General features: G+C 32.8%; 1 protein-coding gene across 13 annotated transcripts in view; it reads left to right on the top strand.

Moving 5' to 3' along the window:
- Positions 1-23,205, top strand: part of RYR2 (ryanodine receptor 2) — a 408,101-nt gene that overhangs the window by 360,690 nt on the left and 24,206 nt on the right. For all 13 annotated transcript variants that reach the window (XR_011094640.1, XM_068676244.1, XM_068676247.1 and 10 more), the window contains 9 exons: positions 1,571-1,670; positions 2,367-2,446; positions 4,468-4,544; positions 5,817-5,890; positions 15,737-15,817; positions 16,496-16,584; positions 18,067-18,195; positions 19,887-19,991; positions 21,990-22,071. Coding sequence is in view for 12 of the 13 variants with exons in the window: in XM_068676244.1 (XP_068532345.1) it covers positions 1,571-1,670; positions 2,367-2,446; positions 4,468-4,544; positions 5,817-5,890; positions 15,737-15,817; positions 16,496-16,584; positions 18,067-18,195; positions 19,887-19,991; positions 21,990-22,071 (817 nt within the window). In the remaining variant the exon portion in view is untranslated. The remainder of the gene's footprint in view (positions 1-1,570; positions 1,671-2,366; positions 2,447-4,467; positions 4,545-5,816; positions 5,891-15,736; positions 15,818-16,495; positions 16,585-18,066; positions 18,196-19,886; positions 19,992-21,989; positions 22,072-23,205) is intronic.

Below are 23,205 nucleotides of genomic sequence, written 5' to 3' on the forward strand. Positions count from 1 at the left end.
AAAGATCATTGGGTCTAAAACAGAAAAGTAACTACTGGTAGGAAACAGTTTTAAATGATAAACATTGATCAACTTTCAGTGGCATCTGAAGCAAATGAACATATTTTATTGTAGGTATATGAAACCTGTGATGTCACAACTTTCTGGTGGTGTGTGTGTGTGTGTGTGCGCGCACGCGCATACGTGTGTATGTCTGTTTTGTTTTTGTTGAACTCCCAGGAAGAGGTTTAAACATGAAGGCAAAACTTTCAAACCTTAGCATGGCTAAATATAAAGCAAAGCTGCCATATTTTTTTCTTTTCCTTTTTTATGCCTCCATCTAGATTTGTCACATTATTTAAGGAAAAAAGAAAGATACAATTTAACCACAGGAGAGCTAATAGTGTGAAAAAAAAAACCCTGATGAATTTTGTTTCCGCAGCACGATATTATCAAAGATTTAAGAAACAAATTTGCCAGCCTCGGCGAGAACTCTCTGGTAACAGCATAAATGTCTGTGTTGGTTTGCTTTTCAGTTAAAGGTTCCTTTTTCATTCATTTGAACACACATTTCTCTTTTTCTCTTTTTCCCCTCTTTATTTTCTCTTTATTATTCATACCCTCTATTTAGCAAGCCTTCATTTTTTAAACCTCTTCCATCTTCCAATGTCCTTTTTCTGTAATTTGGATGGAAAGTTTATGGCAGCAAAGCTGTCATTCTGGCTACTTCTGCTGCAGCTGTTCCTGCTTTTAGGTCATACATGTTTTGGGCGTTGTGTTTATGGACATGATACTGATTGTGTCATGTTCCTTTTGAGTAAGCTTTTTACCACGCCATCTGATGGATTCACTGTCATAGGGCTCTATGCAACTTCCATTTTTCAACTTATACTGCTTAGTCACCCTCAATTCTCCAGCAAACTTGGATTAATTTTGTGAAAGTTCAAACATATCTGGAATTAACTGTGCCTTTATGTTTGCTCTTAACGCTCTTCTTTATTTTTTCAGTAGTAGTTTAAATTATAAAAAATAAACTTCACCATTGCTCAAGCAGTGCCATGCAGTATTGTTTGTTGCCGCTAGAGAATGCAAAATATAAAAGCACAGTGCATTCTATCAAATATTCGTTCGGTAGTGTGGGCAATTTGTATTGTAATAAAGAGTTTTGAAAAAAAATTGAGATGCTTCTGTTAGTCTGGTATTCAGCAACAACTTGCAACTCAAGAGCCACATACTGAGCAGTATGAAGTTATGGTCACGCTATAGAAGATTATTAAGAGTGTGAACTGTTGCACAAAAGTGCAAGTTTGGTATATGGAGTATATATATAATGAACATGGACTTTGAACTAACCTAATAATTTACAATTGAAATAACTCTTTTCAGATAAACTACTAAAAGCACATTAAAGAAAAATATGAAGGGGAAGAATATTACATGAACATGTTAAATATCTGTTCAGTAGCATTGTCTGTATTAAATTGGTCCACGATGTTGCCATAGAGCCCATATACTAAGAGAAAACCAAAAACCTTTGGAGAATTGATAGTAACTGAAGTCCCCATCTTAAATGACTGGAATTTTTGTTCAGGAAAAAGAAATGGAAAAGCAAAAACTTCTGTATCAGCAAGCCAGACTGCATGACCGAGGTGCTGCTGAGATGGTTCTTCAGACAATCAGTGCTAGTAAAGGTAATATCCTGTTGTGTAGATTACATGCTAAAGCTAATTTCTTACTATCTTTGAAATTATTGCAATTCTTATTGTGCAAAATCTACAAATGTTTGACAGTAATGCTTGCTTTCAAAATGCGTGCAAAGTTTCAAAAATTATTGGCAGCTCATTCAGAGTAATAATAAAATTTAAATGATGCTTTGTCCCTTAGATGATATCTTCCTCTAAAATTTGCTGCTTCCATTGTCTCTTCTATGCTTTATTTCTACAGTAGCAATTTAAAAGTTTCCTGTTAGCCAACTTCAGATAATGTAGCTAAATGCTTTAGATTGTTATTTTCATGTGAAATAGGAGATAATTGTCTAGACTGGCATGCAGAGGAAATACATTGTTATATGTGAAGGCTAACTTAAAATTGTGCACTCAGCCTTAAATCCAGAGTTAGATGATCTTATGAATGAAACAGCATTTGTATTATGATCACTTATTCCTTCTTGTCTTACATTTTGTGTGCAGTGTATACATTACACTACGTCGCAGGCACTCATAAAGATATTAACTCAAGCTAGATATCATGAAAGAAAAATAGTATGTTTTACATGAGAAACAGGAAGGTCTCTCCTGATAAATTTCCATTTAAGTGATTGCATGGATAAGTTAATAGAACATTCTTATATTAAAGTATGATCTAAAAGTATTTTTAATTATTTTAAGGTGAGATGGGGCCAATGGTTGCAGCTACCCTAAAGCTAGGGATTGCCATCTTAAATGGAGGAAATTCTACTGTTCAACAGGTAAAGTACTCATCTATTTTTTACCCATTCTAGTTACTGTACAACTTTATACCATGGTCCTTATTACTGTAATGAATTATGTAATAAATCTCAAGTTCTATTTATACTCATAATCTTATCATCAGAAGAAAACAGTACACAAAATACTTTGTTTGCTAGGGATATACTTTTTATCTGTACACATATTTAATCTACAGAACACAAGGCTAAAAGAAATGTTTTGCACCTCAGCTGGAAGGGTGAAACTGTATGTCAAATTGTTAACTCCTGTTCTATGAGAGAAAATAATTTCTGGGGAGATTGGCATTGTCCTGTAGCCGGTAGAGCAAAATTGATGGCCCCAGTTTTCATCAAGACATTTTTACACAACATAAATCCTTGGCTTATGCCGTAGGCAGTTTTGGTGATAAAAGCTTAAATGCTTTTATATATATACGGTGATAAAAACTTAAACGTGATTTGCAAATTTAAAGTAATTAAATGTGGTAAACAGAGTACAATTCTGGTATTCTGACAACATTCTGTACTGATGAAGAGAAGTGCCTCGTACAGACTACATTCAGCATTTTGTACTAGTTGAAGATTCCTGAAATGAAAGGTTTCAGAGCTGCCATTACTACATTGCTGTAGGGTGGTTTGAAGGAATACAGACAACTGGGAATAGATGAGGTCCTCTGTTAAGCAACCATGAAGCATTTGAGTGCAGCTGAAAATAATGTTCTTTTCAGAGGCTGTTTCCAGGAAGTGACCTGAAAGACCACATATTGTTCAGAAAAGTATCTACTTGAACAGTTCTTTGTGGTGTCATGATATTTAAATGACTTATGAAAAATATGATATTTGTATATAGTTATTTAATCTGAATTTGTAATGCAACAATTTAATTTTTTTTAAAATGATTTGTCAGACAACTCAGAGAAGAATACAGGAATCAATTACTAGCCAGGTTGCAATAATACTAATACCAGTAGTCTAAGTTAAATCTTTGTAACATAAAAGCATCAATAATTTAGTTAGAATTCCTGTTTTACAGTTGCCTCATTTCTGTACCTTTTCTCTGATGTTTTGCTCACCTTTCCAATTTTTCTTTGGGGCCTAAGATGAACTCAGTCTTCCTTGGGATGAGTAGTGTGGGGAGAGGAAGATGTGTGGAAGTGGTTTTGAAAATTCATCATCATTTGGAGTTCTGTGCTGCAATCAGTATGCCATTGATCGTGCTGGGGGTTCCTCTTCTATCATTTTAAGGGTTATGATGATACATTGTCTGCTTTTGTACTTCTTTTCTTTTTGGAGATTATCTATTACCTGTTATTCCCATTCTCTTTGTTTTTTTGCAAAATTAATTCTACATCATTCTCAAAGTGAATTATTGTAGCATTCCACCTCAGATTGATCACAGATTGATCTTTGACCACTGTGTTTTTTTTTTTCATATGTGGGACCTATGAAAAAGTATCATCATGTATCTTCATTAAGTTCATTCCACTGAATAACTTCTTGTTATTGTAATCTGTTATCAGATAGGTAATGTACACTGCACTACAGCTAAAACAAATTTAAAAAATACTCCCCTGACTACTAACATGCTATTGTAGCTAAAATAACCCATGACAAGCTGAAGCCATATCAAGTCCAGTCTGGTGCTGAAATAGTAGTCAATAGAAATTTGTGGCCAAATATTGGCAAGATCATATTTATATGAAGCACTAAATTCTGCTGACTGTGTTGACTTTAGTTATTATCTTTCCTATGTTTTAGGAAGGAGTATCCAAAATAGATGTCCTTTTCCGTCAAGGACATGAACTTGATGTTCTGTCAAGGCATAAGCTTTAAATATTCTTTTCATTTTTTTATATCTGGAATTTTCTTAGCAACACTTTATTATGAAACCTGTAAATATTAGAGATATTTCAAAACACCGACTTCACTAGTAATCTAGAATCTATTTAACATTAAGTAAATTAGAGTAACAAATGCTATAAAGATTAATTCTCTGAGTATATAATCTGTGTTTACTGCAGAAAATGCTTGACTACCTCAAGGATAAGAAAGATGTGGGTTTCTTTCAGAGTCTTGCTGGTCTTATGCAGTCCTGTAGGTAAGAAAATATCTGTCAAAATTCTTTATTTTGTATTTAGGTTTTCTTCTGCAGGATGTATACTTTCGGAAAAAACTTTGGAAAATTGCTATGTATCTTTTGCAAACAGCACCAGGGCACTGCAATTTGCTAGAGTTTGGGTTGGATAAAGGATAAAGTGATGCTTATGGTATGCAAATCTTCATATAACCAATCTACCTTGGTTATTGGAAATGTTTATGGCATTTGTGTCTACTCTGAGATATGCCAGAAAACAGCTCCAGAGTTAGGAGCGTTCTTCAGGACTGAATTTGTAACTCTGGAGGTAATACTGCAGAGAGCAAGTTAATGATCAATGTTTAGTAGTCATAAAGATTTTGGGAAAACACAATTTGTTAGAAGTATTAATAGTATTGCAGAGTACAATGGAAAACCATGATTTAATAAACTGAGGAGGTACTGTGACTTGTTTGTCCATTCATGCTTCTTGACAGTTTATGTTGATCATATGTAAACTCTTTAAATACACTAAGAGTAAACTTTACTAAAAGTAAAGTTCATTAATACATTATTTAACCATAAAACTAGACTGAGACTAAAGGTTCAGCCTTCTGTTATGTCAATGGTACTATGCTATATCCTTTCTTCATAACACTGACTTCAGCGAAGTTTCACTTTAAATTCAGTTAGGTTGGAGTTAATCAACATTCATATGACTTTTGTAAACTTTCTTGCTTGTGAACAGAAGTTATCCATGGCAAGTTGACATCCTAACCAATGAAAGGCAGAACTATGCAGATTCACAGATAGAAATCTGTAAGGGTACATGTTTCTTATATCCAGATAATTCAGCACAGATGTCCCTATGGCATCTTCAGTTTTTCAGAACATGGAGGGAAGAAAACTGAATGGAACTGATAGTGACATAGGTTCCTTAGGGACCTTGCTGCTTGGGATAAAATTGACTATAATATGAAAGCAGTCAATCATGTGGCCTCTTTACAACCTAGAAAATTAGTATTTATATCATAAACACACGTTCACTTTTTTGATCAATCATAAAGAGCTAAATTCTATTGTTGTTTGCAGGGCAAAAAAGCAGGTTAAGTCTGTAGCATTGAATTTTGTAATCTTGTAGCAGGCAGGTATACTAAGCCACTAAAATGTATCTTCTTGACACTAGTATGATTATATACTTAAATGAAATCACAAATTTTTCTCTGTCTTTCACAAATTGAAATATTACACATTTTTTATTAATCACTGCACAAATACAATTTTTTCTCATTGCAGTGTTCTTGACCTAAATGCATTCGAACGTCAGAACAAAGCAGAAGGCCTTGGCATGGTGACCGAAGAGGGATCAGGTAATATCAATTTAACAGAAATAATCTGTGAACTTTTCTGCATTTTGTAGAAGCAAATCTGAAAGAAACCCTTAAATATATATAGAGAGGCTGAAGCTAATTGGCTGACCAAAGCCCATGCTTGTCAGTAGTAAATCGCTAGCATGTGTTGAGTTTCAGAAATGTCTCAAAGGAATCTTACCCAACATTCCGGAGAAGTGAAGACCATATTACATGTAAAATTGAAAACAGATTCTAGTTACAAACATCAGTGTTTATGCATGTAAAACATTTCAGAAGTCCCCAGCTAGATTCAGCATAAAATGAAATTAAAAACTCCCACCTGATTTCTTAAACTGTCTTGGCTAGAATGAAAACCAGAAATTTAGTTAAGCAGTAAGTTAAATATTAGAGGTCAAGAGAGCTGTATCTGTTGTTTGGAAAAAAAAGTCTGCTGGGAAAGCTGCTGCTTAGAAACACTCTTTTTCTGTTTGACTGTGGGGAAATATTATTAAAAAAAAAAACAAAAAAAACAAAAAAACAAAAAAACCACAAAAGACTTCATTTTTGACTTTGAGCCAATATAGCTTTCTACCTTCTGTGTTGTCAGTTCACTGTCAGTTTCTTTCTTCTGTCTGACAGTAAGTTCTGCGACTCCCTTCCTGTGATTGTCTGGAACTGTTAGGTTCATTCTTATGTGATTGACTGAGCTACCAAAGCACATTTTCTCCACTTACCTTCAATATTTTTTATGGTATATTTTTATGTTTAAATCCTACAGTGACCTAATCTTTTAACATGTTTTTATCTTAAAATCAAGGTAAAAAAGCTTGACTGCGTAATCATCATTGCATTTTGGCACTCATAATTCATACCTGCAACATTGTGTATCCCATCGGCTGTTGTGCCTGTAGCTCTTTTATGTGGCATATTTCTTGATTATTCAACTGCTTGTCTCAAATCAAAACCATGAACTATTACATTTGACTGGATTACTTCAGGGCTGATAATATATGCTGTTTCTCTAAAAGTGCTCCCACAGTTTAAATTATAAATCAAATCCTGCTAGATTTATGTGCGTAAACAAAATAAAGTGAACCCATGTGGATAAATTTTGGTCACATGATTGTGGATTGAACACTGATAAAATTATCTGGCATATAAGATTTTTGCTGTTACTTTGATGTTTTACTGAAAATTATCCTGCACAATGTTTTGCTCTTTTGGACAATACTTCTATTACTAAATATTTAAATCTATTTATAATGCTGAATTTTAGGATGGACTGTCAAGACACAGATTCATTTTTCTTTTAATCAGCTGCCTGTATTTCTAGAAAAGCCAGATCTTGAATGCAGATATAAATAATTCTTTGAACACTGCATACTCTACTTATGTTAGAGTATTTTTATGCTTCCTCATTTGAGGGATTTTTTTGGTTTGCTGTTTATTTGATCTTTCTCTTTTAGTATAGAACTAATTTTGCCAAAACCAATACTAAGTATATTTTATGTTTGCTAAAAAAAATTCTCAACTTTTTTTCCTTTTTTTTTCCTGTTTCCTTTTCTTTGAACTAAATGTCCTCCCTTCCTCAGTCATCACTCATGAGCGTGGTAATTATTAAAAACAACTGCCTTTTCTTTATTTTTTCTGCTGTTAGCTTTGTGTCAGCACTGTACAGCTCCTGAACACCATTAGATTACTGATAAACTACTGCTTCTTTACTATTATTATTGTAATTGTGTATTCCAAACTTTTTGGTTTTCATGTCAACTCTTCCCACTTTGTTCTTCCTCCTTTTCTCAGGATTTGCACAGTAACTGGCACACTAGATGTAAGAGCAGCAAGCTTTTTTAAACTTTTTTTCCTTTTTTCTTTTGTTTCCTTTTTTTTTTTTTATTTCTTTTTATTTTAGTAAGCCCAGTATTTGCAATGGATGAATGTTTAAAAAAAAAAAAAAATTACCTATACATACATAGTTTTGTGCTGTACTCCTCCTGTAGTATTTATGTTGTGCATTGAATGTGGCTTTATTGCTGCATTGTTTTGTGCAAACACAGGAAATCAGTGGCGGATCCAGTGAGGATTTGAGGGTGGTTAGTGAGGAGAGAACTTTCCACTGGCTAGGTTTATCTAATGTATCTGGGAGTTTATACCAGAAAGTGCGGTGCTTCTCTGATTTATAAGAATCAATGTTTACAGGTGGCTCTTCCTTGCTCTGAAAGCTACTTAAGGTACTAAGGTTCCTATACCTCTACAGCACTCTAAAATCCAGGAAGGAAAGTTTTGGTGGAGCAATTGCCATGAGATGTTGTTATCATTGTGAGAACTGAAAATTTAAAATACAAAATGTGTATACCATTCTGCAGAAACACTTAAACACAGCAGATGGCTTTTCATTAGCCAAGTGTTGAGGTGGATTGGTGGGGCATCTGGATTTTTGTTTGTTTTCTCAGTGGAATTTTCATTTATTAGATAACAGAATTCTACCATTAGATCGTGTGTTTTAGTTCTCTTTGTTACAGACAAGCAGCAGCAATATCAAGATACAGTAATTATACTGTGTCAAATATTTCTTGATGCAAAGGGATAATATTTACTAACAGAACCTTTTTATAGATTAATTTATTAGTTAATCAGTTATTGGTTATTTTATAACTGATATTATTAGTATCAGTTATTGGAAATTCAAGAAAACAACAAAACAAAGCCAAACCAAAAAAAGGTTGTATTTTTTCTTGTTAGTGTTACTTTATTCTTGATATTATACTACCTTCAATAATAATAATAATAAATTTTATATTATGAAGCACACCTTTTTCAATTAATTGAAAAGTAGTTTACAGAAGAGTTGGATAGCCACTGGTATTAAGTCCTGATAGCATTATGAAAGCCCAGCCAGTGTGTCTTTTGGGAAACTCTGTAGTGAATAGTTTTCAGGTATCCTAAACTTTATGGGATACATGATATTGTATGTCTGTTTGCAATCCTATGAATAACCTATGAATATGTAAAATACTTCCAAGAAAGCAGCAATGATAGATATGGAACTGTTTTTTTTTTTTTTTTCCCATTAATTTTTTTTAGGGGAGATACTTATTCTAAGAGTAATTAATTACTCCTTTATGAGGATCATTTTATTGATTCCTGAGCAAATGGCACGATGCAAATAAAATGTGCACTGTGGCCTGTTTCTCATGTCATCTGAATTTGATGCAGAAGCATGTTAATAAATAACTGTAACTGAGTTTACTACCTGGAAGTCTGAAACTGTTCTTGCCAAAAATGAAGAAAAGCTGCTGTTGACACTTGTGAGAGTAAAGTCAACTTTTCATCAAGGGCAGTGCTGTACAATAAAGGTTGTTTCTGGTCCCACGTCAACCTTGGCAATAGGCAGAAGGCCCTGCACTGAGTCAAGATGGATTTGAGATTTATTGTTCTATTCCAACTGTTTCTTTGTGCTATCCACATTTTAATCACCTTTTCCTGATTTTCCTCTGACTGGTACTACCTTCCCTTTCCAAACCCTGGAACCCCCACTGGTAAAAACATTGATGGTTCTTTTGCAAACGTGTTTCTTTCTTGTTTTTGTGATGTATTCAATGTTGTTTCTTCTGTACGTATTCTGTTTTGATTGTTCTGTTTCCTTTAAAACAAAAACAAAAACAAAAAAACGAATAAAATAGAGGGTTCAAAACAAAAGACACATAGAGATGCTTATTATCTTGTGATGGTTTTTCATTTAACACCCATATTCTGCTATTTCACTGTGGGTCAAAATAATCTTGAAAGTGCAGTGTTTTTCTCTTTTAAAAGATTCACTTTATCATGTCACGTGAAAAGTTTCTGCTTAGATAATCTTATCTTTGCTAGGCAGAGTTTATATCAGTGCTAGGCAGACTGATATTTTGAATTTTTTTTTTTAAGACTTCACAAAAGACTTCATAAAGAACACGGTGCATTTTGAGATGGAATTATTTTTCTTCCAAATTTTTCTTCCATATTTATTTCACAATCACGATGAACCTACTTGCTAATATACTTATAATTATATTATACTTACTATATTACTTATAGTTTGAAATTCTCTTCCTTCTACATCATTATGAAAAAGCTTGCAGTAAATGCTGTTTTCAGTGAAATATGGTTAAATACATCAGGATAATTTTGCAGATAGGAAAAGAAGAATGAGGATAGATCCCTGAAGCTCAGCTATAATTCAAGAAAAACATCCTTCCCCAAAACAGTAATACCCTTCAAATCTTTTAAGTATTGTAATGAAAAGTATTTCTCCAAGTTTTTAATTTGAAGAACTTGTAAAATAACTAAACTAGGTAACTCTTTATAAAAGACATACTCATCCCCAATTTCTGGCTTGTATTATGTGGAAAGGTGACCAAGTTTCCAAGTGAACAAGCCAGCTGATAAAATTAGGAAGATTTTGCATCAAAGTTCTCACTCATTCTGACTTCCAGTTCCATTTTCTGGAAATGCTGTTACTTTACTGTTTTTTGTTTGTTTGTTTGTTTGTTTGTTCATTTGTTTGTTTAAAGAGAACATTTCTCTGCAAACTTAATGTCCTGGTCTTTCACATTGATTGGATTTGTATTGACATTACTGTTCATACTGCTCTTGGAAAACTATGTCTTCAACAGCCTTAATGTTAGTGTATTGGACTATAAAATTTTGAAATTTTAAACTATTTTTAGACTCCCAACTTTAACCAGAATCACAGAAGAAAAAAACTCAGCTGCATTTAACTGATACTGGATTTGAGAAACATATTTGAAATAATAACATGGAAATAGAAATTTAAAGAGAGATCTTTTTTTGCCCCTTAGCTGACAGTCTTTGTCATGTGCTTTGTCACTTATGGAACTCGTCTCATTGATTTCTTCCCTCAGAGTCCAGGTTTCAGACAGGGAAAAGACATTTAAACAGAAATTGGTAGTTCACTACCATAGTACTAACTGATGGCAAAGATTCCATTTTCTTTCGTGAAGTCATAATTAACACCGGCAAGATATACATCTTCCCTCAACAGGGTTGTTATTTTATGTAATCAAATGGAGCTTAGGAATTTAAACCTCACTTTTTGTTTTGAATTAAACTCATAATTTAACAGTAATTGTGCAATGATAAAAGATTCAAGAAATCATACTGAGAATGATGATTTAAAAACAATTTGGACTTTTAAGTACAAGCTGGGGTATGTCTAGGTTATAATCTTTTAGATGGGTGCTACAAAATTTAACTATATACCCCACATGTTTTATCTCGTGTTGCATCGTCACACATGTAGAAATAACACAATTTTAACACGTAAACCTACTTTTAAGCCAAAGTGTGGGGATTTTTTTTGTTTTATTTCTCCACAGCTGAACATCAGTAGTTAGTTTTCAGCTAGTTTTTTCATACACCAGCAGGAAGTTGCTGGTTTACCCAGTAATACTATAAGTAAGTGATTTTTTATTAGTAAAGCTCTATTTTTATTTTTTTATTTTTTAATATTATGTCATTATTTTGTTTCTCCATAAGTTCTCAGAAGGCTTACTTTATTAAAATTTAATTTTAGAATGAAATCTGATCTGATGGTAGTTCTTAAAAGTACTTGTTATTTAACTGACTAAGAGTGGTGTACATGCTTTATAATAAATAGGTAGAATAAGTGTACATATCAGGGCTATTTTCAGCCATTAATAACATGAAATCAATAAATATTTCTTGTCCTTCACTAACATAGTCATGCTTGAGACAGTTTTCTAAGTTCAGTATAATCCACTGTAGGCTACATTGCAGTGGTGTTTTAATCCTTTTTATAACTGTATTTGAATCAGTGTTTGCATTTGTAGAAGGCACTTAAGCAGTTTGAATTCAGAGAAATGGTTAAGCATAACTAAGTGAGAAAACAAGTGCTTTTCTTATTCGAATCAGATTCTTGAAAAGTGAAAGGCATGCAGTAGGCAGAATCCAACCCAGTATTGCCAGTGTCTTATAATAAGAATAAATTCACTTGTTTTACAATGGAATTATTTGCCTTTTGCTTAGCTGCCATCGAAAAGGAGCCCTCTTCATGAATGAATCATGAATATACGTGTACATGTCTGTGATATGTAGTGCTAGACAAATATTTCTGAGTAGAAATGGATTTCAGATATTTTCCATTAGGGATATTAGGGATAAATAAACACAAACAAACAACAACAACAACAAAGAGAGAATTATTAAACTTGGACACATGCACTTTCAAGGAAAAAGATATATATTTCATTTTTCATTCAATCTTATTTTCATTTCTTCTACAAGACTTCTGTTCCTCCTATACATCACAAACACAAGCTATCAGTTTTGCAAAAAACTACACACATAAATCCTTCATGTGTGTAGCCATACCATTTCCATACAGCATGAGCAATGGCAGCATTTTAACTATTATAACGTATGTCTAAGCAAATAGAGGCCAAAATATACGTCATATCAACAGAAGCTAAAGAGCACGGTGTCATGACAACCGACATATCGTATACAGTGTGCATACTCGTGAGTACATTATCTATATAAATGTTTGTTTGTACTGGCATGAATTTGTGTGCACAGCAGCAAAGGTTGTTCTCAGATTTTATAGAAAGAAATGAATCTGCACTTCAGTTCTATAGTTTCCAACAGGACCACCTGTTGTTGTCAAAGTAGCATCTGAAAAATAAAATTCCTGACAATAACATTGTTTTTTGTCAGATTTTGTTCAGCTGTAGAAATTAATAACCAGCATTATTTTAAATCTTAGTATGGCCAAGATGTTTGAAATATTTTTTTGTGTATATGTTTTGTTTGTTTTGCTTAATTATTATTTAGTTTATATATAAATATTATTTTCAAAATGATTAGGTCTTTCCACTTAATGTGTGATGGTATACTGAACACTATTTGATTTTTGCAGAATTGTCCAATAACTTGCATTCATTTTGTGATTTCTCAGTAGCAGAGCTTAATAAAAGACCTTCCCAAACCCTGCCAATATTAACCCTTCCAACCCTTCTAGTAGGACTTCATTTTATTACATTTTTAAATTCCAGTGGTTGTACTAAAAGCCAGAAGATTAGTCTATGATCTGTGTAATAATTTTAATGTGAGACTTGTTTTCCTTGTTCTGAGAAACGTTAATTGATATGATGGCAAGAAAAAGAGAGGTTTTAAAATACAAAACTATAACTTATGCTGTAGTCTATACAAATGGCTTTTACTTAGTGATAACTTGATATGCAAGAAATACATGGTTGGGTCCTTTATGGGCTTGATTTCACAAGCTGTTGTACCTCACAAATTTTCTGTGTGAGTTGTGATTTAAAAGCATTACCATCTAAGTAGTCAAGCTACATGCATTGCATGTGTGATGGTACAGGCTCTACAAAATATTTGGCTTTCTGTAATGCTTGTTTTTGCAAAATATAATTATTCACTTCAATCAACAAAGCATGACACCAAGTGTAACTTTAAGCATGCCAAGAGTTCAGTTACTGTTAGAAAAATATAATCTAATCCTGCGGGATATTCTATATTCTGGACTTTGATCAGCAACATACAAAAGTATCTTGCAGGACTGAACCTGCATATCATTTTGAATAATATACTTTTAAGTGCACAGGCACCTCTTGATTGTATTCTTGGTTGTATTCACTCACATTGTATTTTTGGGCATATATTGTATGTATACATTAATCAGTATGGTCAAAAACAGTCATTTCTTTTTCATTCCTAATTAGCTGAAGGTGTTTTCAGTTTTACCTGAATGAAAAAGTATATAAATAGTATTATTTCAGGGATAGAGAAAAAAATGTCACAGAATGTAATTTACAACACACGTCCTACCAGGAACGCCTTGAGGGCACTGGGGTTTAGTGTGGAGAAGAGGAGGCTCCGGGGAGACCTTATTGGGCTACAACTACCTAAAGGGAAGGTGTGGGGAGCTTGGGGTTGGCCTCTTCACACAGGTTAACTAGTGATAGGACTAGAGGGAATGGCCTCAAGTTGAGCCAGGGGAGGTTCAGGTTGGAAATGAGGAGACATTTCTTCTCAGAAACAGTAGTCAGGCATTGGAAGAGGTTGCCCAGGGAGGTGGTGGCATCACCATTCCTGGGACCTTTCTGTTTTAAGGAAAGGTTGGACATGGTGCTTAGGGACACAGTTTAGTGGATGACATTGGTAGTAGGATGATGGTTGGACCAGGTGATCTTGGAGGTATTTTCCAACACAGAATTTTATGATTCTATGATAAGTACACATTTGGAATTAGAATTAATGTCCCTATTTTACAAGAAGTTGTATTCGCATATTTTTGCGTGATGTGTGTTCTCAGTAACATTACCTGTTGATGGTAACAGGAAAGAGTGCAATTATGTACTTTCAAAATATTTGTACTAGTTTTGAAAATGCTTTTGCTTCCAAGCCCTACCACTGTATTGAAACTTCCAGCTGTGATAATGTAATTGTAATATAGTCATTTATAAATATACATTATAATTAGTGATCGACTGATATAGCAATGCTAATGATTCTTAATGTGATTATTATTGACTATAACCTTTTTTAAAGCTTTTTTGTTTTGTTTTGTTTTTCATTTATATACTCTTCTGGTTTCCTTCTGTTCACGCACTGGAAAATACTGTCTTTATAGACATAAGATTTGGAAGTTTGCGTATCAGTCTAAAATATCTTCCCATTAAAAAAAAAATCTTTCAAATTATTCTGCAATCTTGATACATTTTTCTGTCCTATCCTTATGCTTTCTACAAATAACACTTGGCCACATAGTCACAAGATGCATGTTCTCAAAGAAAACAAGTCTTTGTAATTTCAATTTTTGTTGCCATATGCACTCTAAATATTTATCCGAAGTCCTAAAATGGAAATTTCTTTGCTTTTACTAGGTGATCTTTAATTATTTCATAAACCTATATTGTTTTCCCATTGTCATTTTATTAGCTGTTCTTTTTTTTTTTTTTTTTTTTCCAGCTATGATTGTTTTCCTTGGTGAAAGGTTGTTTGTCTTCTTTGCAGTTCAGTGTACAAAGTTAACTGTATGTATTGATATAATTGAAAAAGTGATGTTTTAATAGAGGGCTTTCTAGCATACTGTTTTAAAGTGAAGAATCAAGAACATAATTTGAAGCTTCATACTTCTGGATATTATCTGTCCACAAAAAAAAAAAAAAAAATAATAATTTAAGGGCTTGATTCAGCAAAGCACGTTGGCATATATTCTAGTTCATTATAAGTTTAATGCTTTATTTTGTCAAGGGAGATGAAAGCCGATTTTGTGTCATTAGTAAGCAGGTGATAAATCCTCAGAAATGTCAGCCTAAAAGGTTCTTGAAAATGCAGATAGCTGTAAATATCTTTTTTTTTTTTTTTTTTAGCTATTTATTTTAAAATAAAATATGTTAAAAACTAATAATTTATTTGAGGAATGATTTTCATTACTGTTCAATTAATTCTCTCTCTGTATTTTTAATTACCTTGTTTTGTGATGAATTAGAACCAAATTAATCTAATCCTAACCTTTGTATGTAATGCAGCATTCATGCCCAGCAAAGTTAAAGGAGAATGTAAATTGTGGATTATTTCTAAAATGTTGCCAAGCTCATGCTGCCATATTTATAACTCAAAACTTAAGTTTTATCATTTAATTGTTTTAAATAACATAACTATCTGCCAAGCATGAGTCATATGTGCTTCAGATAGATTGGTGTCTATAAATTTTCTCTCCCTTTCTCTCTTTCTTAAAATTAAATATGGAGATTTTCTGCACGGGGTGTGGGGTGTTAATTGGCAGCCTGTGATAATCTGTGCTTCCATCTGGTCTTTCTACAGGAGAAAAGGTGATGCAGGATGATGAGTTTACCTGTGATCTCTTCCGCTTTCTTCAACTACTTTGTGAAGGACATAACTCAGGTTTGTGGGCAGGCTTCCAGCTAAGTCAAGGTGGTGGTAACTTAAAGATAACTATAAAGATAAAAGACATTCACTGCTCTAAGTTTGGCAGTGTTCATAAAATTTTATGAAAGATAGTATAGCTGCTGGACTACTGCTAGACATGAAAGGAAAATATTTATTTGTAATGAAAATCTCAGGTTGTTTAATCTGTTCCAACTTTGTAGAAAAGGCATGGGTTTCCAGAATCATGAATTTTCAGTCTTGACCTGACTAGGAAAGGTAAACTATATAGGAAAATATACGTGGTTTATGACTTCGAGTCATGTATTGAGAGGAAAAAAAAAGAAAAAATAGTATTAGCTGTTGGACATATTTCTGACCTTGTAAACAGCAATTGTATAGTTAAGAGACTTGATTTCACTGTCACTTAGGAAAATGTATATCATTAAACATAATAATAATACATATTATTAAGCATAATCAAATTTTGGGCTTATGGTTTGCTGATGGACTGGTGTGATCTCTGCAATAAAATGCAGACAGCATGCTAAAGACACTTTTTTGAAAAAAACAAAATGTAAAATAACAAAAAAATGCATTTATTTAAGCTATACTTTCCTTGGAATTAATTTGCAGGAATCACTTTGTAAGTCTTTAGCACTTAAATGTAAATTGAACTTTTATTTGAATTTTTAGATTTTCAAAATTACCTGAGAACTCAGACTGGTAACAACACAACTGTTAATATTATCATTTCCACTGTGGATTACTTATTGAGAGTTCAGGTGGGTTAACTTCTGTACTAATCGAGTAAATGATGATAATGACTTTCATTTATGCAACATTATACTTTTAGTTTATTTTAATCATAAGTTAGACTGTTGTATGTGGAAACTCTGAGTTTCTTAATTTCTCTGGTATATCCTTCAGGAATAAGTCATTTCCTATCATAAAAGTTCTGTTTACAGCAAGGTTGAACTTCATCTTTATCATAAAATGTTCAGCTTTATCAGACAAGCACATGTATTTGTGATTACATTTATTTTGTTCATTGTAATCCATTTTGTTGAAAAAACAGTCTGTAATTCTCTACTGGTTACAGTTCTTAAAGTGTTGTTACGCTCCCCTATGGGAGTAAAAGTGGCAAAAGTGTAAAAGGCTAATATCAACCACTGTATACAAAAATTCAGTGAAGTCTGATAACCAGGCAGAAAGTAGACATGCTAAGGAAGTGAATAAAACTCTAGCCAGTAATTGACTGTGACTACCCTGTGACTGAAAAGTGTTTTCTATTGTTCAGCTTGAGATTCAGCCAGCTGTTTTTTCATCCATGTTCTGATTCAGTCTGAACATTGGTCAGCTAGATGCACAGCCATGTGATGGCATGCAGTAAAGTGTAAGAATAGTCTAATCTTTATTTACCTAGTTAAATTTTCTCTTTAGTCATGTATGTATGGTGTCTAAGAATTCCAATCTATTAAAATCAGTATTCTTTAAGTTGCTGTTGTTACCAATGTTGCTATTTATCCTTACACATTCTGTAGAAGTTGTAGGGACAATACAATTTCTATTTCATTGCTTACTTTGTTGAAACTTTAATAAGGTTTCCTTTGAGGAAGACAGAAAGAAGAATCATGCACACAAAGCAGCATTTGTTCCTGCTATTGACTGGGTGTCAAGCAAACAGTATAAAGAGCAGCATGCAGCATTGCCATACTATTGAGTCCTGTTCAGAATGCAGAATATGGCAGATACCAACAGATCTAGCTCTCAGTCCGTCTCTCTCTATATATATCTTTTTCTTTTTTTTTTAATCTTGATTTTAAGGTATATGGGGGGTTTTGTGTGTTTGTTTATTTTGTTTTATTTTATTTTGTTTTATTTTATTTTGTTTTGTTTTATTTTGTTTTATTTTATTTTATTTTATTTTATTTTATTTTATTTTATTTTATTTTATTTTATTTTATTTTATTTTATTTTATTTTATTTTATTTTATTTTATTTTATTTTATTTTATTTTATTTTATTTTATTTTTCAGTTTACTATTGTTCCTATTGATTCCCGTGAGATGAAAATACAGTTCTTGAAGTAACACTTGACAACATGTATGGAGTTTAAAACATTTTTGTGATCATTTAAGAACCTTTATAAAATAAATACTTCCCAGAACTGTGTTCCTAGCTAATATGTTTCTGATCTTGATGAAGAACTGATCAGAGAAATTTTGATTACATAATCTCTTCGTGCTTCTCATAACTGTTTTTAGGAGTCCATTAGTGATTTCTATTGGTATTATTCTGGGAAGGACGTTATTGATGAGCAAGGACAACGAAATTTTTCCAAAGCCATCCAGGTTGCAAAACAGGTTTTCAATACTCTCACAGAGTATATCCAGGTAAGTTAGTTTATTTCTAATTTTATGGATTTGAAAGAAAATGAATAATACCTTTGGAATAAAGACAATGTACAGGTAGATAAAATATATATAGGGATATAATATAGGTATGTTTAAACTTCAAAATTGTTTTAGTACATTTATTTATGTAGAAAAAGAAGTTTTGTATAGCTGGCACTACTCCCTGATCCATTAGTTGTATGAATAGTAGGTAGAGTTTGTTTTATTCTGATCAAGTCACATGTTACATTTGATAACTGTAGAGATGTACTTGGGGTGGACAGTGATAAATGAGAAGACATACTAGCAGGATTCAAAGAAGACTAGTGAGAGACTAATGAAGAAATCAAATGTTCTGTGTTCTAAGGCAGCTTTGTGTTGCTTGCAGAAAATAAAAAATGGAGTAGTTCACTGAATGACTAATCTGAAAATGTATTCAAAAAAGTAACTTGTTCATATTATATGCTTCATAATGCAAGTCCTGCAAGAAAGCTTCAGTTTATTTCTGAACTGCTTGGCTTTTGCCGTCTTAAAATTGTTGCCATTGCCTTTGTGGTCTTCTACAAATAGCAAGGCTTTTTTTTTTTTTTTTTTTTTTTTTGAAAGCAAATTTCTTCAGGTTTGGTTGTATTCTTTTAATGTATTTTTTAATGTGTGATTAAGAATTGGTAAGAAATGTAATTTAGTGTTTTTATCATTATTATTCTGCTTTTGCAAAATAAGACTAGAAGTTTTTGAATACCAAACTGATAATTAATTTGCACGATGAATCTGAAAACTGAAGTATTCCTCATGAAATAGTAATTAGCCTTAATTCTATTTACAGATGTGATTAATTCTGTCAAAATAACAATATGGCAGTTCTTTCATGCTATTTAAAGAACCAGGCATAATTTAATTCTTATTAATTCCTCATGTAAATCCATTAAAAATATTATAATTTGCTTCCACATATAATAATCAGGTTAGAGAGCATCCTGTTAGACTATATGTCTATTATACTGTTCTCCTTCAACTGGAAATGTATATTATGAAAATAATATTTTATTTCATGAGGATCAAGTGTGATAGCATTGGAACATGTAAATCTGAGTAAAGGCAATTTATAGTCATGAGTGTACATGTGCTTGTTGTAAACATATTTGGCAAGTCACAAATAGTATTGTTAGCTAGTAATTGTTTTATTTACTGTTCTCTAAAGTTTCAGAATATTTTGTAATCCTGCTTTTTTGAAGTTGGAATTTTTTGAATAATATTATTTATCACTGCTTTCTAGAACAGGTGGAATATACTGGGAAAAAAAGAAATCAGGAATCTTAGTCTCTTATCACTTATACCAATTTTGCATCAATCCCATATTAATTAATTCCTGAGTTATTGTATTAAGTAGGAAAGAATCAGTTTGAAGATTTTGTACCTCTCTAACATTTGCAGTTTAATGTTGCAAACAGCTATACTTTTTATGGTTCTGAATTGGGACTCAGCTAAAACAGAAAGAATGGCTATTAGAAATATGCATTGCTTATGGTCAGTGGTGTTGCAAGATAAAAAAATCTGTATATGCTTAGCTTTTCATGGCAGTTTTTAAAGGACAGACCCCCTACTATGCTTCTCTATTGTTTATACTTGTCTTTTGTTGAGTTTCTTCCAAATAAGACCTACCTTTCTTCTCTTTGTTGACTTATCAATAGGGGCCATGTACTGGGAATCAGCAAAGTCTGGCACACAGTAGGCTATGGGATGCTGTAGTTGGTTTTCTTCATGTGTTTGCCCACATGCAGATGAAGCTCTCCCAGGTATCTTTTAGTTTTTGTTTGTAAAGTTGCTAACTTATAATAATGATAAAGTGTCTTGTTAGTATGTTTAAATAACTAATTACCACCGTTAATAATGGAGGTATGAGGAAAAATAAGAGGCAGAGCTGAGAGAATAAAACAAAGCTGAGGCTATAAATTACAGAGTCACAGTGCGCATGAGCACCAGGCTTTTAACAGGGTTCGATGAAGTTGAAAATGAATCATATAACCTGAAATCAGAGAAAAGTAATCCATTTAATGTGTTTCATATCAAAGTTCTGCCTCCTTGTTTTCTGCAATTTTGCACAAGCTTTTTATGTAGCATCTCTCTTCCCTGTTCAGGTGCCTAGTTCAATGCAGACATCTAAGTCTTTTCTACTCTCAATAGACAAGAATTGTAATTTATCCTTAGAATATGGTGTAGAGGACTAGCACAGACAGCTCTTTAGAGCTAAAGTTAGATGGGAAGAATCCTAACTTTAAGCAGTCTGTTTTTCAACTTTTTAGCTTTTTAAAAGAGTGCAGTTGTCCTTATATTACACATCTTAATCGAAAGTAGAAAATAATCCTGATTTTTTTTTTAAATAACTAAACATTCTCAGAGAAGTGTCATAATCTTGAAAACATTTTAGTTGTTAAGTAATAAAACTCTGAAGGCTATGAATTTTTTAGACCTGATTTTTTATTTACTTATAATGTATATGAAGTATATGTAAGTACAAGTAAGTATTTTTGAATGTGTTGCATAAATGGAGATAGTCTTGCTTAAATGGTTTTCCTACCAACCCTTGGGACTTTACCAGTGGAAGTAGGTCATTTACTTAGATCTGTGGACTTTTCTGCTACCATTCTGGTTCTTATTTGTTACTGATAAATAGGTGTCACTTTCCAGTAGATAGCATCATAGTGAAAGTTGATTTTCAAAGTGATGCAATGAATTTTTCCTAAGGTGTCTTTGTAAGCCCGTGTACCATGTATTGTCATTTTGGAACAACTTTGTTATTTTCAGAATAGAAAAAAAACAATCAATGATTGGGTAGGCCACAGTGGTGACTCTTACGCTTTCTTCCTAAATCACTAAAGCAAGATGGAAACTAGTATACAAGTAGTTACAGACAGGAAGTAAAATACATAAAATTAATTGTTGATTAATAAATCTGATGTGATCATTGGTAAGATTTGTTTTCACAATAACGGCAAGATTTTACTCAGCTGTGTGCAGCGTGGTTTCTTACAGTCTTTTAACTATAACATCTAGAAAATAATGATACCCTGCCACTTTGAAGAGAGCCAAAATGCTTTGCTCAACAAAGTTCATTGTAGTGAGTGGAGTTAGACTGTTTTGAGTAATGACAGAAACGTGATCTGCTCCAAATGTATATATGTGTATAAATAGAGATGGTGCCTTTTTCTTGTGTGAAGCTCAGACTCTTCGGGTCTTCCAGAGCTCACTTGGGCTGTTTTATTCATTTATTTTTATTGCAAGAATATACTAATTGCACTGTGTTCAAATACCATTTTTCAAAGGTGTTGAGTGTGGCTAAATGGATTTATGTTGTCATATGTTGTCATATGGCATCTTTCTATACCTGGGGTTTGCTTAGGGAAAGTATTTGGTCTTTGTTTTAAACCAGAAGTTTCCAGAACAAAAGTCCCGGTCCCATCCCTTCCCCCTCCCCCCCCCCAAAAAAAAATAAAAATCAGTTACTTTGAATCATGTTACACTTTGTCTTCTGTGTGCTGCTGCCATTATTTTTTTACAAGGCTGTGAACTTGATTATACTAACAGCAACACTACTTTAGCTGACATGAAACTTTACAGAGGTATCATCTGTGAGCCAGACATACCTTATTATTGCTTTATTGCTGTGTTACCAGTTATGATCCTAATAGCTTCTTAAATTTTAAATCTTATTTTTACAGGTTGAAATCTGCATGCACATATATGAATGTCAAAAAAATCAGTAGATATTATATATATTGTATTCATTTTTTTAGGATTCCAGTCAAATTGAATTACTGAAAGAATTAATGGATCTTCAAAAGGATATGGTTGTCATGTTGCTGTCTATGCTGGAAGGTAGGTAAAGTGTAATTTGAAATTCTCTTTTGCAATTGCTTTAGCAACATTTTCACCTTTGTGTTTAATATTCCATTTTCCTTTAGGTTTTTGATTTTTATGTATCAGTTGTGAGATGAGATGTGAGATCTTAAATTGCATGGAAGATTGATACAGTCCAGTCGATATCATTTATGTTACCTCTGAATGTCAGAATTGCATAAAATCCAGCTGTGACATAAGTTTTACTTTGTTTCTGTGAATATGGCCTATCTTGTGCCTTAAGTGAGAAGTTTTTGTTTGTTTGTTTGTTTTTAACTCTAGGTTGAAATTCTAAATTCCAAGAACTGAGACATTTGTCTATCGTTTTATTAATAGATTTTTTTAATATTGCATTTATTTTTATAATGATCTTAGCCATAAAGAATAAGCTTTGATTTATCTAGTGAGTAGGTTCAAGTTTCCTTATGACTAATACTGGAAATTACGGTTCCCCAGAGAATGTGATCATTGTCAAGAAATAATGCTATTTATATGTCTTCTTTCTGGTATCATATTGGCAGATTAACAATAGACTACCAATAGTAGAAAGACAGAAATACACAAGCATAGATGATCCAAAGATTTTCCTTTATGCTTCCTACATGTACTGTGTCACATTTATTATCTTGAGAGGGCAGAGAGAGAAAGAGATTTATTATCTGGGAGGGCAGCAAATGCAACCTGGATTACAGTGTAGCATGGATGGCTGCTGCTTTGCTCACCTGAGGTAACTGAGAAGCAAATTAGTTCTTAGTATATAAAGGCAGTGCTCTGTCAGGGACCTACTCATCCTCTGTGTTGCACTACAGTAAAATTTACATTATCACTTTTGAAAAACTGCCTCATGTTTAGTACTTTAATAAACATAACAGATGTGCCTCTCTGTGGCTTGTTAGTTATTTCTTTAATGGCAAATATTTCAGTCACTTACATCTTTCTCCAAGTCTTAGGGTAGTGCTATTAGTAAAAGATTTTACAGCTGTTTTCCTCATATAACTATGTGAGCCAGTGGTTTATCAATCTTACTGTATGATTATTTCACTAGTCATTATTAAACATGTTGCCAAAATACTTGCTGCCATCAATATTTCTAATTTCATGTCGTCACATCTA

This window comes from Anas acuta, chromosome 3, assembly GCF_963932015.1.
Source record: "Anas acuta chromosome 3, bAnaAcu1.1, whole genome shotgun sequence".
NCBI lineage: Eukaryota > Metazoa > Chordata > Aves > Anseriformes > Anatidae > Anas > Anas acuta.